The following is a 13,828-nucleotide window of genomic DNA, read 5'->3' as shown; positions in this document are numbered from 1 at the left end:
TTCCCATTTCATTCCAAACCAAGCATGGATTTTGTGCCCTCATTTGCCACGGAGCACTGAGAAAAAACAAAAGGGGAATAAACAAGACCATTGCCTGGAAATTACTGGAACTTGGGAAGTAAGTGGCAGCAGAGAGAAGGTCCAGCAACAAGTTTAACCGCCAGATGACTGCTGGCAGATTTGCAAAACAAACCTCAACTGGCAGAGAGATGAGATACAGCCTCTGGCCCTGAGCAGAACCACTCAGCTCTCCAGATACTGGAATATGCTTCGGCTTTGACTTGTCTCCTCTGCACTGTCCACCCTGGGCCGTTTGGCCAGAGACGTTATTACTGCAGTAGGTCCTCTTTTCTTCACCTGTGGGGGAGTAGGATCCATTAGAATATATAAAATCTCCAAAAAGTTTAAATTCTGAATTATGAGAGAATTATTTCATGTGAGAGCACGTACTAGGAAATCACAGAGAATATTTAAAAGAGCAGTGCTCTTAACTACTTGGCAGCGCTTAGTGTCTGTACATTTAAATAACCTACACACCTGGCAGCACGTTCCACACAAATCTTTACCTGAAGTCTGGATTTCTCCTTTGCCTCTTCACTCTTGTCTGGGGAAAGCGTATGAAAGACAAAATTCCTTGAATTTCGAGGCGCGTTTGGATTAAGATCTGACATTGCTGCTAGTTTCTGAAGGACAGCTTTAGGTCTGTTCAGGAGAGACCCATTTTTTATCTGAAGAAGAAAGAAATGCTGTGTTAGGGCATGAACAAGACAGCTCTTTTAATAGGTTACTCCTAAAAGAAAAAACTACTCCCTGCTAAAACGTTACTCACTACCATACAGACCCCAAATGGCCAGAACCTAGGCTCGGCCGCCTTTGCCGTGTTCTACATGCGCACTTTGGAAACATCATCTTTCAGCACCACGACCAACCTGGACATCGCTGGCAGGTCTGAAGGTTTCAAAGGGGTTCCTGGGTAAGAGCGTTGTGTCTGGTACCACTACTGCTGGGCTTGCTAGCAGAGACAGAGGGGAAAATGTCAGCTTCTGAATTTCATTTGAAATAATATAATTTTCTATCAAACTGAAGAACTTAGAATTGATGACAGTAAATACTGAGGAAAAAAAGTCCATATCAAATTATACTATGAGCCACACAACTAATGCATGACTCTGGCAATTAGTTCTATCAGTTAGAAGGGAAAATGTGGTTTCGAAACAGCTTTGTACACTTGAGTCATGTTCTTGCCACAACCAAGGAAAACTTATCCTACATGACATAGTTTTTCCTTAAGCCACAGATATTTGGAAAAACTGCTAGGCTGGATGTCACTCACAGGCTTCTACTCTGGGGCGTAAAGGCAAGCAAACGTACAATAAGAGACTGAACAAAGATTTGGAGGAATTTATTTCCATTCTGCAACTTTTTTTTCAAGAAGTAACACACTATTTTATTAAGTAAATACACACAACTATCATCAGCCTTGCAGTTGCATATTTTCAATGCTTTTACACCTTTAGCTTTTCAAGGTCTGGGAGACAAAAGCTCAGACTGGTGTAAGAAAACTGGACACTGGAGATGCCTGATCTGTGGCGTGCTTCACTGGAGACCACAAGGGACAACTGGAAGTTAAGTTTTCTTTTTCTTTATTTGTCATGTCAATAACAAGTAAGCTTACCTTTCTTCTGCAGGGACTTGGCAGTTACTTTTTTTGCTAGTTTCATGAATTGGCTGTCTTCACCAATTTCTTCCTCCTCCTCCTCCTGCTCTTTATTTTTTTCCTTCTGCAGCAGAGAGAAAACACTTTATAAAATTGAAAAAGTTCCTATTAACTTCTAAAACTTGAAGTTATGCTCCCAGCATAACAGACTTATTCCAGCTTTAAAGCTGACTTATTTCAGAACAGCTGTTTTCTCTCTCCCTTCTGAATTAGTTTCTCCCTCTGTACAACACTTGAAGAGAATGAGCAGAATTCATGAATGGTATTTTTTCCAGAGTGTAACTTGAAGTACTAACAATTGCACATCTAGCAATAGTATACAGAACAACTGGGCAAGATGCCTTTCTCGAAGCTAATACCTGCTCGCGAAGCCACTGTTCTCGTTCAAATCGCTCTTTCCTCCATTTTGCTTCGGTTTCATCAAACTGTTCATTTTCATCATCGTTATCTGAATCTCTCTGAAACAAGTCAATCTGTGAAGCATAATCTAGACATAGAAAAGAAATCATCAGCTATCAATTTAGAGGCATAAAATATGCAGACTAGTAAAAAATCAAAACCACAAAACCAAACACCCTCCGACCCAATTTATTCTGACAGACTTTATTTACTTCTGAAGGACCACTGAGTGCCATTTCATACACACACTCTCCTTCCATCTTTCCCCCATCTGTTAACTATGGATCAGAAGGGCACCTATGTTTTTCCATCTGAATCTCCTCATTCTGCCAGGGCCATCGCTGTGCAGGTCGCCATCGATGAGGTATCGCTCCTGGTACAAGCGTAACTGCCGCTTGTCGTCATCGAGCATCGCCTTCCTGTCAGCACAGAAGAAGAGGAGGAGGTTAGTCCAGATTATGTCCAAGAGCCATGGCTTCACAGACGAAAATACACACTGGTACTGCCACTGACATGTGTAATTTCTGTATTTGATTTTCTAACTCCGCTTCATTAGGGAGTTCCTCATCAATTATCTCTTCTTCATATTCATTCAGGTCTTCACCATCATATTCATCCTCGCTTCCCACATCGCTCCCTGACAGCTCTGCCTCATCTTCCATGAAATCCTGTATTTTTCTGTAAGAAAACATTAAAAGAGTTCAGTTTGGGAGACCAATAATCATCACACAAATCCTCTGAAAGTGAGATTTCTCTTTTGACATAAAATTAACATATTGTAAATTAAAAATTGTGATTCATCTTTATTTTTTGAAAAGACTAAGTAATTTTGGTCAAAAAAACGTTGCATTGCTTTCATTGGGGCCTTTTGATTTCCATCTATAATGGAAATTATAATGGAAATCCTCCATAGCCCACCAGCAACATAGTTAAACTCATGCAACATGACGGCACGAAAGCAAAAAAAACCCCAAAACTCCCAAAGACCAGAGGCAATGTTACACAAGCATTAGCTACTAATGCTGGGGAGGGAGCAGACTAAATTTCTAGAGCTGTTAATATTCTGTTCTGTCTGGCAATTAAGACAGAAAAAAGATGTACTTACAGTTTTTTCTTCAAGCCCTGTCTATGTCTCAGCAGTTCTTCTTCTTCATCGCTAACTTCTGCTTCTTCAGCATCACTGTCTCCACTTTTTTCATCCTGTCAAAAAGAAAGTCTTCAGAAATGAAGGAATTTCTGAAAGCAGACTGCTTTGTAATGACAGCTTCTTCTGCTGTTCAATCGATAAACACAGACTAAACCACCACAGACTCTTCAGAGGATTTCCTACACTAAGATGCTTTATCTGGTATATTTCAATACCAAGGGGACATTTTAAATGATCCAAACATTGGTCTTAGAAATTGTTTCAGTAACTTGTTCTGGAAGTCACAATACTTTGCAATGATGGTTGTATTAAAAATCTAAGCAGATAATCAGAATGCTGTAGAGGTTGCTTTGCTCCATCAGTTCGTACCTCTTCACTATCAAAGGCATTTTCATCTGTTACAAGCTGAAAATCACCAAGTTCTTCTTGCTCCTCCTCATCTTCCTCTTCCCTATGGGAAAAGTGATGAAAGAAAAGCAGTTTTTCATTTCATCTCCAATGATGGCTTTGCAGTAATTCAAGGCAAGATTTCAACCATCACATTAGCTGGTCTCAGGCAATGACCTGTGAGCAAAGAGCTACAGTCTCTCTCCAGCATTGAGCGTTAGATACCCAATATCGCCATTAGCATTGACGTTTTCAGACCTCAGGTCTTCACTTGCAGAAACCATGGGGTAAGTATTAAATCCTGAGTTTGTTTACCTCTAAATTCCTCTTGGATCTCCCTACCATTCCCAATTGTTAAGCTTCATTATCTTTTTGCCAGGTAGCCATATGCTTTTCCAGTTTAACCAATGCAGAAAATGCCAGTACCCAACTTACGCTGGGTTACAGTTCCTGGAGTTTGGCAACAGCCCGAACAGAACCCACAAGTCCCACATTCTAACAATCAGTTTGATGAAAGTTCTTCCACACAACTTTCACTATCAGTGAAAGACTAAGAAGAATTTCCCTTCACATTAGCTGTGAGAAACAGCACACGCTGCTGACTTAGAGAGTGATTGCTGAGCGATATTCCTCCCCTCCACCTGCAAAGCAGATCACACTGACAGCATTTTAAATTGATGTCGAACAAGAAAACACATTAAGAGTGAAACAATTACCGCTATAAACTTTTGTAAATTTTCAGAAAAATAATGCTAACCTGTCTGTGGGAAAGGAGCCTGAACAAAGTGCTAGAGCTTCTGCCATGGGATCCTCTATGTCACTGTCTTTTTCTGCCTTGGAAGATGCTGAAGACGCCCACGTTGGAGAACCTGCTACAGAAAGTAAGAAGATGGCAACCTAGACAGATATATGTCTACTCTTAAAATGTCAGAGTGTCCTAGAAAGTACAATTGGCGTGCTCCCACAAAGGCAACAAATTGTTAGAGCTCTCTGAAGTCTTGAAGTTCCACATTCTGCATTAATGCCCAGAACTAAAGGGCACTTTGCATAAAGCTTATAAATCCAGCAACCAACAAAGGAGAAAACATCATTCAGGACATACCATGAGACACAAATTTTCCTGAGCAAAGATTGAGCAATTCTTCCATGTTCTGCTTTTTGCTGCTGCCGGTATTTGGCACATGTTCAGCTTGGCTGCTAAACTGCCCAGAACACAAGTCCAGTAGCTCCTCCATGTTGGCATCCATGGCATTCTCATCCATACTAGCCAGAGTCAGCGGGTGCTTTGAGGACTGGTATTTATTCCTGTGTTGTCCAACATTCAAGAACCTGGAAGAAAGTCTGCAGTTAGAAAAATCTTGCTGGTCTGTATGTCCTACTTCTGTTCAAGGGCACAAAACATCATTCTTTACACCTTTTACTTACCCATCTGCATCAAGCAGCTGGCTCTGAGTGTCATCTTCCAGAGAAAATTGGAACTGTGACTCCCCAGCCCCTGGAAATAAACTCTTAGGCTCAGGAGAGGCATTATACAGATCCTGGGAATCTTCTATGGGAAGAGAGGGCTCAGATGTCTTTCCTGAGCTCTAGTCAATAAAAAAATATACAAGTTGTTTGTTTTTGCAAGCCTGGAATTCAAAAGCAAGAATATGATAAAACATTTAAGCTATTTTAAAGGATTGACACCAGCAGGAGTCAAGTATGTCCACACCACTCTGACAAATCAAGAGTTTACGGACATCAGATGTTGTGTAGCTCAGGTAAGTATGCTTAAAAAATGATATTTACGATGTACAAATTTTAGATATAAAAAGCAGATCATAGCATCTTCTCTTTGATGTTTTAGAATATAAGTTTTTAGAACGTTTTTATCCATTCCAATGTGGAGACATTTTAAACTCAACTGACAGTCTGCTTTTCTGAAATCTTACTTGTACAAAAGCATTTGGCTAGATGCTGCCTTCTGGCAGTCAGGATAAAATACATTTATTCGCTACCCACTGTGTTAACATACAACAGGAATGGGACTGAGAACCTTACCTTGGAAGCAGAGCTGATAAAGCTTGTTTTGAAAAAACCTGGGGAAGGTGACCTGAAACCTCCTGCTGCAGGTGCAAAGTTCCCTCCCCGTGACACCTGCTTGTTACAGGGCTGATACGATGGAATCATGGAGCCAATCAACTCAAAGCTGCTGTTATGGCTGTTCTCTTTTGCTAGTGTTGGTAGAGAAAACGAATCGTCATCCTCTGAAAAAAATAAAATTAAATACAGTGCTTAACTTTTTTACGATCCAGTAAAACCTCAAGATACTATTTTGCAACGCTGACGCCTTGCTAAAAATTCATTATTTTGTTCTCATGGTGGATTTCTTTCTTCACAGAGGATGCATTATTACGTTTTAGTGAATTTTTAAATCTAATTTACTGATTTCTGACCATTTCTGTATTTTTACAGTATAATTTTGAACATTATTTTTGTCTAGTTTTTTCAAGGCCTCCAATTTTTTTAATCACTCTAAACTTTTATAATCATACTGTATAAATATACAGGCGATGAAATAACAAAGATATTGAATATAAATCTCAAACAGAAACTTCTATAAGTGTGAAAAAAAAAATGCAAGCTATGATAATAGTTCTACTTTACCTAACTTTGTATGTCCTTTGTCCGCAGCTTCTTCCATTTCAAGTTTCTCATCAGGAAGAGAATATCTGCAATTCATTAAATAAAATATATTTACCAATATATACAAGATAGATTGCTATTGTTTTTTGCCATTTGGTTTGACAGACAAGGTAACACAGAAAAATACATCTAGTACACTTTGATTAAGAAAAAGATTCTTCCACCAAACAACAATTACAGTCATTAAGTTTTTTAAAGAGAATATATATGAATGTATGTATAACTACTGGAAGAAGACAGAAAAAATACTTATAAAAAGTACTTTAAATCAAAACATCTACAGGTACTGATCAAATTTAAAATTTGTAAAGCTTGGTTTATTTACCCCATTTTTGAAGAGCTGTCCTTAAAAAGCATCAATGTAGACTCTGATGAAGGTGGTTTGGGAACAGAATCACAGTGCACAGATTTCTCCAGCTTTTCTCCATCAACTGATTCTTTGTCGGTTTCTTTATCAGCATCTTCAACATGTTTCTCCTCTAGATCTTCGTTATCTTCCTCAGCTTCACCAAGCAGAAATTCCACACTCTAGAAAACATCCCCAAACACAGCAGAGACACGGTGATTACTGCTTTGATCCGTCCATCTCCTTGCATGCTTTTCAATAAAACGTTTTAACACACGGAGGATGAAGCTGAGCGACATTCACAGTTCTTACATGTGCCTGTTCCGCTCTGAGACAACTGACAGAGGCGCTTAAAGCCACCAAGCTATTCTGATCCTTTTTAAGAAGGAAAGGCCACAGGAAACCCTGCCCCAGATCAGGCAGGTGATCTCAGTTTGTCCCCTTCTAGCACTGAGACAAGGATATATCAAAAGAGAAAACAGCACCAGAACTTTTTATACACTTACACTTGGTTTTAATACTGCTTAGACAAAAAAGGAAAATACTAATAAATTGAGTTTGAGACCATTCAAATCCTGCACATGGTAACTGTAGCAATTTTTTATCTTCTAGGAAGAATTCTTGGCAACATCCCTAATATTAATAGTCTACAAAAGTTCATTTCTTTGGGGAGAGGCAGCAGAACTGAGAAGCTGACTGGGTTATGTAGAAATGTTGTATACAGACCTCCTGATTGCCTTCTTCCTCTTCCTCAGACTCATCTGTCATCTCTTCCTCCTCCTCCTCTTCTTCCTCCAACATTTCCTCGTTATCCAGTTTAAACAATGCTTGCCGCTTTTGGCGCTCCTCAGTCCTGCGGATTTTCATGGCCTCCTGGAGCTTGGCCTTCAGCACCTGGAGCTTTTCACCTGGGCAGAAATGAACACATGAGACGTACTGCAGTGAATCCGTAACCTCACTGCCTTCGAGCATCCAATCTAACACAACTACACACAGAAAGAGGGAATTAAAAAACGACTTGGTTTAAATGTTTTTATGAATTGATCTGCCAGCTATAAGAGCTCGAGCAGTTAGTTTCAATGAGCTCGATCTAGAGAGAGCCCATCATCTCATGGATTATCAAGATTCCTTATTACCCATCAATGCACCGGTGCAGCAATCTGAACGAGAACAGGGTCTGTCTCTGCTCCGTGTCTTTTGGGAACAAGAGCATCCAATTGCCATGGGCAGATGCGCTACAGCACATGAAATAATTGAACAGCAGCTAAAAATAACACGTGCCCATAAAACCCGCCAAATAATCTATTTCTGTTAATGGGCACTATGGGAGAGTCACATTCCACAAACATTTTTGTTTGCAAATACATACAATTCTATTGGAAACTGCAGTATAGCAATAAGGAAGCATGCAAGATCTAATGAACGGTACTGGTTCACAAGAAGTCCAAGAGTCACGTTCAAAGGGCTGATGGAAAACAGCGTGGATAGATGTTCACATAGATTCTGGTACAGATGGGGAGAAATCCAGAGAACCAGTCACAAAGATCTGACTGAGGCTGTCCTACACTGGCCAGTGCTATTTAAGAGGTCTGTCAAGATTATTTTCTAAAACAGGGCTATCCAGTAGAGGGAACGTACATACTCATTTCACAGATGAAGATGCCTTCACCTGTATTTCATGGGGCAGCGTTGGGAAAGGGGGAATGAGAGAGGAGAAAAGACAAAGTGTTCTCCAATTTAACCATCATCACTTCTCCCACACCCACCTGGCTTTGTGGGGACTGTTTCAACCAGGGGCTCTGCAGCTAATACTGCTGGTACCACGTCTGCTTTCAGCTCCTCTTTTCCTTCAGACGTAGTCTCCTTACGAATAATGTTCATGTTTATGGTCCGTTCAGCTTTGGATTTTGATGCTTTAAGAGTGTGCTTCAAGAAGCGTGCTTTCAAGGCCTCTAATTCTTTAAATACATATTAAACACATTTCAAAATGCAAATTAAATTAATTTAATAGTATTTAAAAGCATTGAGTGTTAAAAGTTGTATCAAGAGTAGGTCTTGAGATTATTTTTTCAAGGAAGTTAGTGAAAAACTCTAAACCCTTAATATTTTAATATTTGCAAAACCATTCTATTTGAGCAACAAAACACTGAACAAGGTCAGCTATTTAATACTGAATAACAGATACTCAAATTCCAGTACCTAACAGACATTTAAAATATTCTTGCTACAAAAGTAAATTCTTGCTTGCTACCCAGCCTTGCCTCTTAGCAAATCAGCAGTAAACACTCCGGAACGCAGGCCAACTTTGCTGCCAGATGATTACTGCATGCCTTGTTTTGAGTCAATTTGAAAAAAATGCTCCCATGTGCTTTAAGTACCAACATAATTCACTGCAGCAAAATGGAAATAAATCATTCATCATTAGTTATCACTGAGCATTCCTTCAAGCTTTGAAATACCAAGGACTCAGAACTTCCCTTTCCTTTCCCCATCAGCTGAAAGAGAAGAGACACCAATACGAAGCAAAGAATCCGTACTAGCACGTGAACGTGCCCGACTGCTCTGTCACCTAAACCCTTCTCAGAGATTTTCCAGTTAACCTCAGATTAACTCTGCTGACTTGGACAGAGATGAGAGGATGACAACAATAAAAGCAATACCTTTATTTGAATCAGATTCATCAAGGTTTATAAAGGATTCATTGGAAGAGCAGATTCTTGGCTTGATGGACAGGTCTATCCCCAGTTCACGAAGTTTATCCAACTTGGACTTCCTCACTTTTTCAGGTTGTGCCACCAACCCAGGCCCCACTTGTTGATTGCTATGTTCTCGTTCTAAGTCTGGTGCTGTTTTGTCTCTTTGCTCAAGGGCATCTCCTCCAACTGCTAGAGAAATTTCATTCTCTTTTTGTTCACCACAATCAGCACTTAGGCAGTCAGAGTGCTGTTGTTCGCCTGTGTTATTATCAGTTGTTACCGTCCTAATTGTATGAGAATCATCGCTCTCCTGCCTGGGCTCTTCAGCACACTCTTCTGTCACGTTCCTCCCCACATCAGCAACAGGTTTGTTCACAGCAGTATCAACGTCCCTGCCACGGCTTGCTTCTGGTTCATGAGCTGCTGATTGATCACCTTCGATTCGCCCGTCTTTGCAATCCGTGCTCAAGTTCTTCGTTTCTGCAGATTCCTCATTTAAGGAGAGCTGGTATTTAGCCGACCTAAGGAAGGCAGAAAGAGATCTGTCACCCAGGGCTGTTGCGGAAACGGACTTTCCAGTCAAAGCAACAGCTCAAATTAAACCAGAAACAGGATGTGACTGGACACAGAGCAGGTGTGTATGCCATATAATGCCTACAGCATGCAAAAGCCCGGTTATCTGCAAAAGCAAAGTGGGGATATCATCAAAATTAATGAAAAAATGAGGAAAGTTTAAGTCCTTACTTCAGCAATGCCATGGCATTTCCCTGACATACGGGTCTAGGTCTACGCTTGAAGAAGTCATGAATGCTTTTGGTCTCAGGCACATGGTACGGGAGAGACACAGACGATTCTACCAGAGAAAGGAGGTGAAAGAAAATGTTCAAAGTCATCTGAGGCATTTATACGACACCTCTGAAATTCAAGTAAGTTTGACACAAATATTCTGCAGCAAAAGACATCTGACTAGGCACAAACAGCACAGTTTAAACTTGAATACAGCAAACACTTTAAGAGTTCCAACGGCAACAGTCTTGAAGACCAAATTTGCAGGATGTGCACGGATTCATTAAGAATGAACTGTGATGTTACTAGCAGAATGGCAGGACCAGTTTCAGTTTTATCACATGCCTATCAAACTCTCTAAATATCCCACTAACTTCATACAACAACTTTGCAGGCTCAAGTGTTTGCACAATGATTTTTTTTTCATTAGTTACAAAGATATCTTTTAACAGGTGCTGGAAAAAGAATGGTCTTGCACCCTTCAAACCTAAATAACTTATGTTAGGTAAAAGAACGATCTAGCCTTTCAGTTAAATTATTTCAATTTCTCCCCAAAATTTAATAGTTTACACAAAGAATACAAATAATTTAAGTTTTACCTCTAACAAGTCGCTGAGTCTCACTATGTAGTTGTTTAATGGCTTCTTTACTTAACCTTGCTGCTTTCCGCTCCTTAAGGAAAGGAAAAGAAAGGCTTCTGAAGTCAGAAAACAAAATATGGGACTCTATCTCTACTTTCCAAATAGCTTATTTTTCCCTTTCAAACAGAAAGGTGTCAGAATAAAGTAGTCAGCTCAAAAAAAGAATAAAAATAGCAAATCAACAAAAACATTGGATAGTGTGCATACAAAAAACACAACTCACTACACCACACAAGGGAGAGCTTTAAAAAGAACACTTCACCTTCCTTTTTGGTTCTTTTAATACAGGTTCCTCATTCTCATCATCAAATACATGTTTGTAGCCTTCATCCTCTTTTTCTTTGTTCTACAGTGCATAAAGAGATTCATTTATTTGTCTAGATACACATGCACTACCAAGGACAAACAAGTCAAAAGTTAAACAAAAAAATAAAATTAAAAAATTATACAGAATAATCACTGGTCCATCAAAACCATCAAGTATTCTCATAAACCAGCACAAATGCTGCCTAATACTTATGGTAGATTTTCAAAGCTTCTGCTGTAGCATTATCTTTATAACTTTTCAGGACAGCATCCCTCCATCTTTAAGAACAGAAAGCAGAGGACTGTTCTCTCCTCTCTCACAGCAGCAGCAGTGCATCATTCTCAAAGAGTTTTAATACATGCTCAGGTACAATACTTCCCACTAATAACCAATAAACTTGTACCACTACCAAATGTTACCTTATATTTTTTTATTTTGTTTTTCACTGCTGCTCGTATTGATTCTATTGACTCTTCATCTTCTGGGACATTATCATTTTCCTCTTCTAAGCCATTATCAAAGAGTTCTTTGTCATCAAGAAGACATCCACTGTCATTAAAAGGATACCTCTCACCACCATCCACCTGTTCGCCACAAGAATAAAATATTTGTGTCATTCATCTCAGAAGGTCCCCGTCTGTTCTTTGACATTTATTTAAGATTACTGTCTTGATGAAAGAAGTTAGAAAAAGTACATGCCATCTTCAGTCTACCATCTTTTGTGTCCTGTAAGCCAGTCATACTCACTTTATAGCACTGCGAAGTTGATCAGGTAATTAACGAAGCAGTGTTCCCTACATCTATGATAAGTAGGGAATTTCAACAATTACTGAAGACCAAAATGGCTCAGAGAAAATAAATTAACACTTGAAATATGCATTTTAAAAATAACAACAATATGCAACCTCCCAAGCAGCCATTTATTTCGACCGGAATTCCAATTTAAAAGGAGCTCACAGCTTCCTCCAGAAACTAGCACAGCAACGGAGAGAAAAGCTGAAACACCAAACAAAGCCGTGTGCACACTTAACAAACCCCCAAAGAACTGAAAGCATTTTTGCCTGGCTTCGCACGCGCTGATGTTAAATCATCAGGCGTTGGGGTTTGTGTTTTCTTTCCATATGAAACTGATAAGACTTATATGGTGTTCCGTGGATCCCTGTGGATACCACACCTGCTGCAGGAATGTGGAGACCAGCAATGCTGAAGCACTGAATCAGAACAACCAAATGCAGCAGGAAACTTAACTTAGGTGAGAAAACAACTGAGATTTTTCTGCCAAAATATCTACCTCTGTTCCAGGCTTCTTTCCTTTTTTCAGCTGTTTAATGGACTCAATTGTTCTCTCCTTCTCCTTTCTTCTTCTTGATTTTCCCACTGATTTTTTTGCTGTCTCTTCTTCAAAATCATGTTTGTGGGGTTTATGTTTTCTGTACTTTTTCCCAGGTTTTAGGGGTCTCTCCTCTTCCAACTCATCCTCAGGCAAGCCAGACTTTCTGCTTGTTTCAAGGTTTTCAATCTGCAGTTGGTCACCAGTGTCACTATCATCACTATCTAGCGGACCTTGGCGAATCCCACGAGATTTCTTGCTCCTCTGGTCTGTAGTGTTCTCTTTCTCCTCTCCATTTTCCTTGTGTCTGCCCAGAGTACTGTCGTCCACAAAGGAGCCACCATCCTCTCCATCTTCACTCTCACTGTCCTGAAGAACCTTCTTGCTTTTTGCTTTTTTACGTACAAAAATCTCTTCCTCTGAATCTGACAAAATATATTAAAAGAAATTATGCATGCTACAGAAATGAAAATTCCACAATTAACAAATTTCACAGTGTCAACATCTATAGTAAATCAGCTTGAATTAAAGTTCCCAAAATCCAGTTCTGCCTGTAATGCCAGATATAATTGACCCAAACCGATGTCACAGGCTTTTAACCTTTAAAAAAAGGCAAAGCTGAGAATCCTTCACTGACAAATAAGTGGCTTGCCTTGAAACAGTAATAAAACCCATATAACTAAATAAGTACATAGGTTAAGCAAATCATGAAAAGGAAGGAAATAAGCAATTAAAACACATCCCATTTACTATTTCCCTTTCTCAAAAAATGCTTTTCAGCTATTCATGAACATCTGCCCACATTCTGAGCAAAAAGGCAGTTTGGATTCATACAGGTCAAGCAATGACAACCTCCTACAAAGGTATTTATAAAACAACAAAAAAAGCACCATTGAAGGCAACAAGCCCCAGGTACAATTCCTGGAAACATCACAGACCTCCGTCCTGAGGAGACGCCCCCCCCTTGCCACATTGCCCTGGAGAGGCCAGCTCACAGCTGCCCTGGCCGCTGTCAGAGTCGCTGTCGGGGGTTTTCTGCAAGTCCGAACTCGGATCTTCTAACGGAAACTGTGAAACAAAATGAAGTTTTTGTTACGACGATCACTGCTGTTCACGAAGCAACGACTCCTGGTGTCCAGCTTCATCCCAGCCCTTGGCTGACCCCGTACACTGTTACATACACAGATGTTGTATTTTAAGAATTAATTGGTATTTACACAAAGCGAGATTACTCCCACTTTCATCAGCATTCACACGTGTTTGAGGCCCGCTCGCACGCACAACGCAAGAGAACCAACACCCCGGCCCATCCCCGCTGGTTATCGTTCAAACCCACGGGAATGATGAGAAGGACAAAGGGAAACTCGAAACTTCATCCTCTCACGCT

The 13,828-nt window shown here is 40.0% G+C and overlaps 1 protein-coding gene across 1 annotated transcript; it reads right to left on the bottom strand.

Annotated features, from left to right (window-relative positions):
- Window positions 1-243: 243 nt before the first annotated feature.
- On the bottom strand, window positions 244-13,509 carry CLSPN (claspin; the record flags this gene model as incomplete). Its single annotated transcript, XM_010086307.1, has 24 exons — window positions 244-357; window positions 567-728; window positions 930-1,012; window positions 1,676-1,781; window positions 2,077-2,204; window positions 2,414-2,535; window positions 2,630-2,794; window positions 3,222-3,316; window positions 3,633-3,714; window positions 4,408-4,519; window positions 4,753-4,979; window positions 5,076-5,236; window positions 5,691-5,896; window positions 6,297-6,361; window positions 6,661-6,863; window positions 7,408-7,589; window positions 8,448-8,639; window positions 9,342-9,898; window positions 10,122-10,230; window positions 10,763-10,835; window positions 11,067-11,150; window positions 11,531-11,704; window positions 12,403-12,866; window positions 13,380-13,509. Coding segments are annotated over 24 exons (3,996 nt in total), but the record flags the coding sequence as incomplete, so codon positions are not given.
- Between the last annotated feature and the right edge of the window lie 319 nt (window positions 13,510-13,828).

Source organism: Pterocles gutturalis, unplaced genomic scaffold (genome assembly GCF_000699245.1).
Source record: "Pterocles gutturalis isolate BGI_N339 unplaced genomic scaffold, ASM69924v1 scaffold8441, whole genome shotgun sequence".
In the NCBI taxonomy this organism is placed as follows: domain Eukaryota; kingdom Metazoa; phylum Chordata; class Aves; order Pterocliformes; family Pteroclidae; genus Pterocles; species Pterocles gutturalis.
The sequence above is the reverse complement of the archived record's forward strand: the minus strand, read 5'-3'. Positions and strand labels throughout refer to the sequence as shown.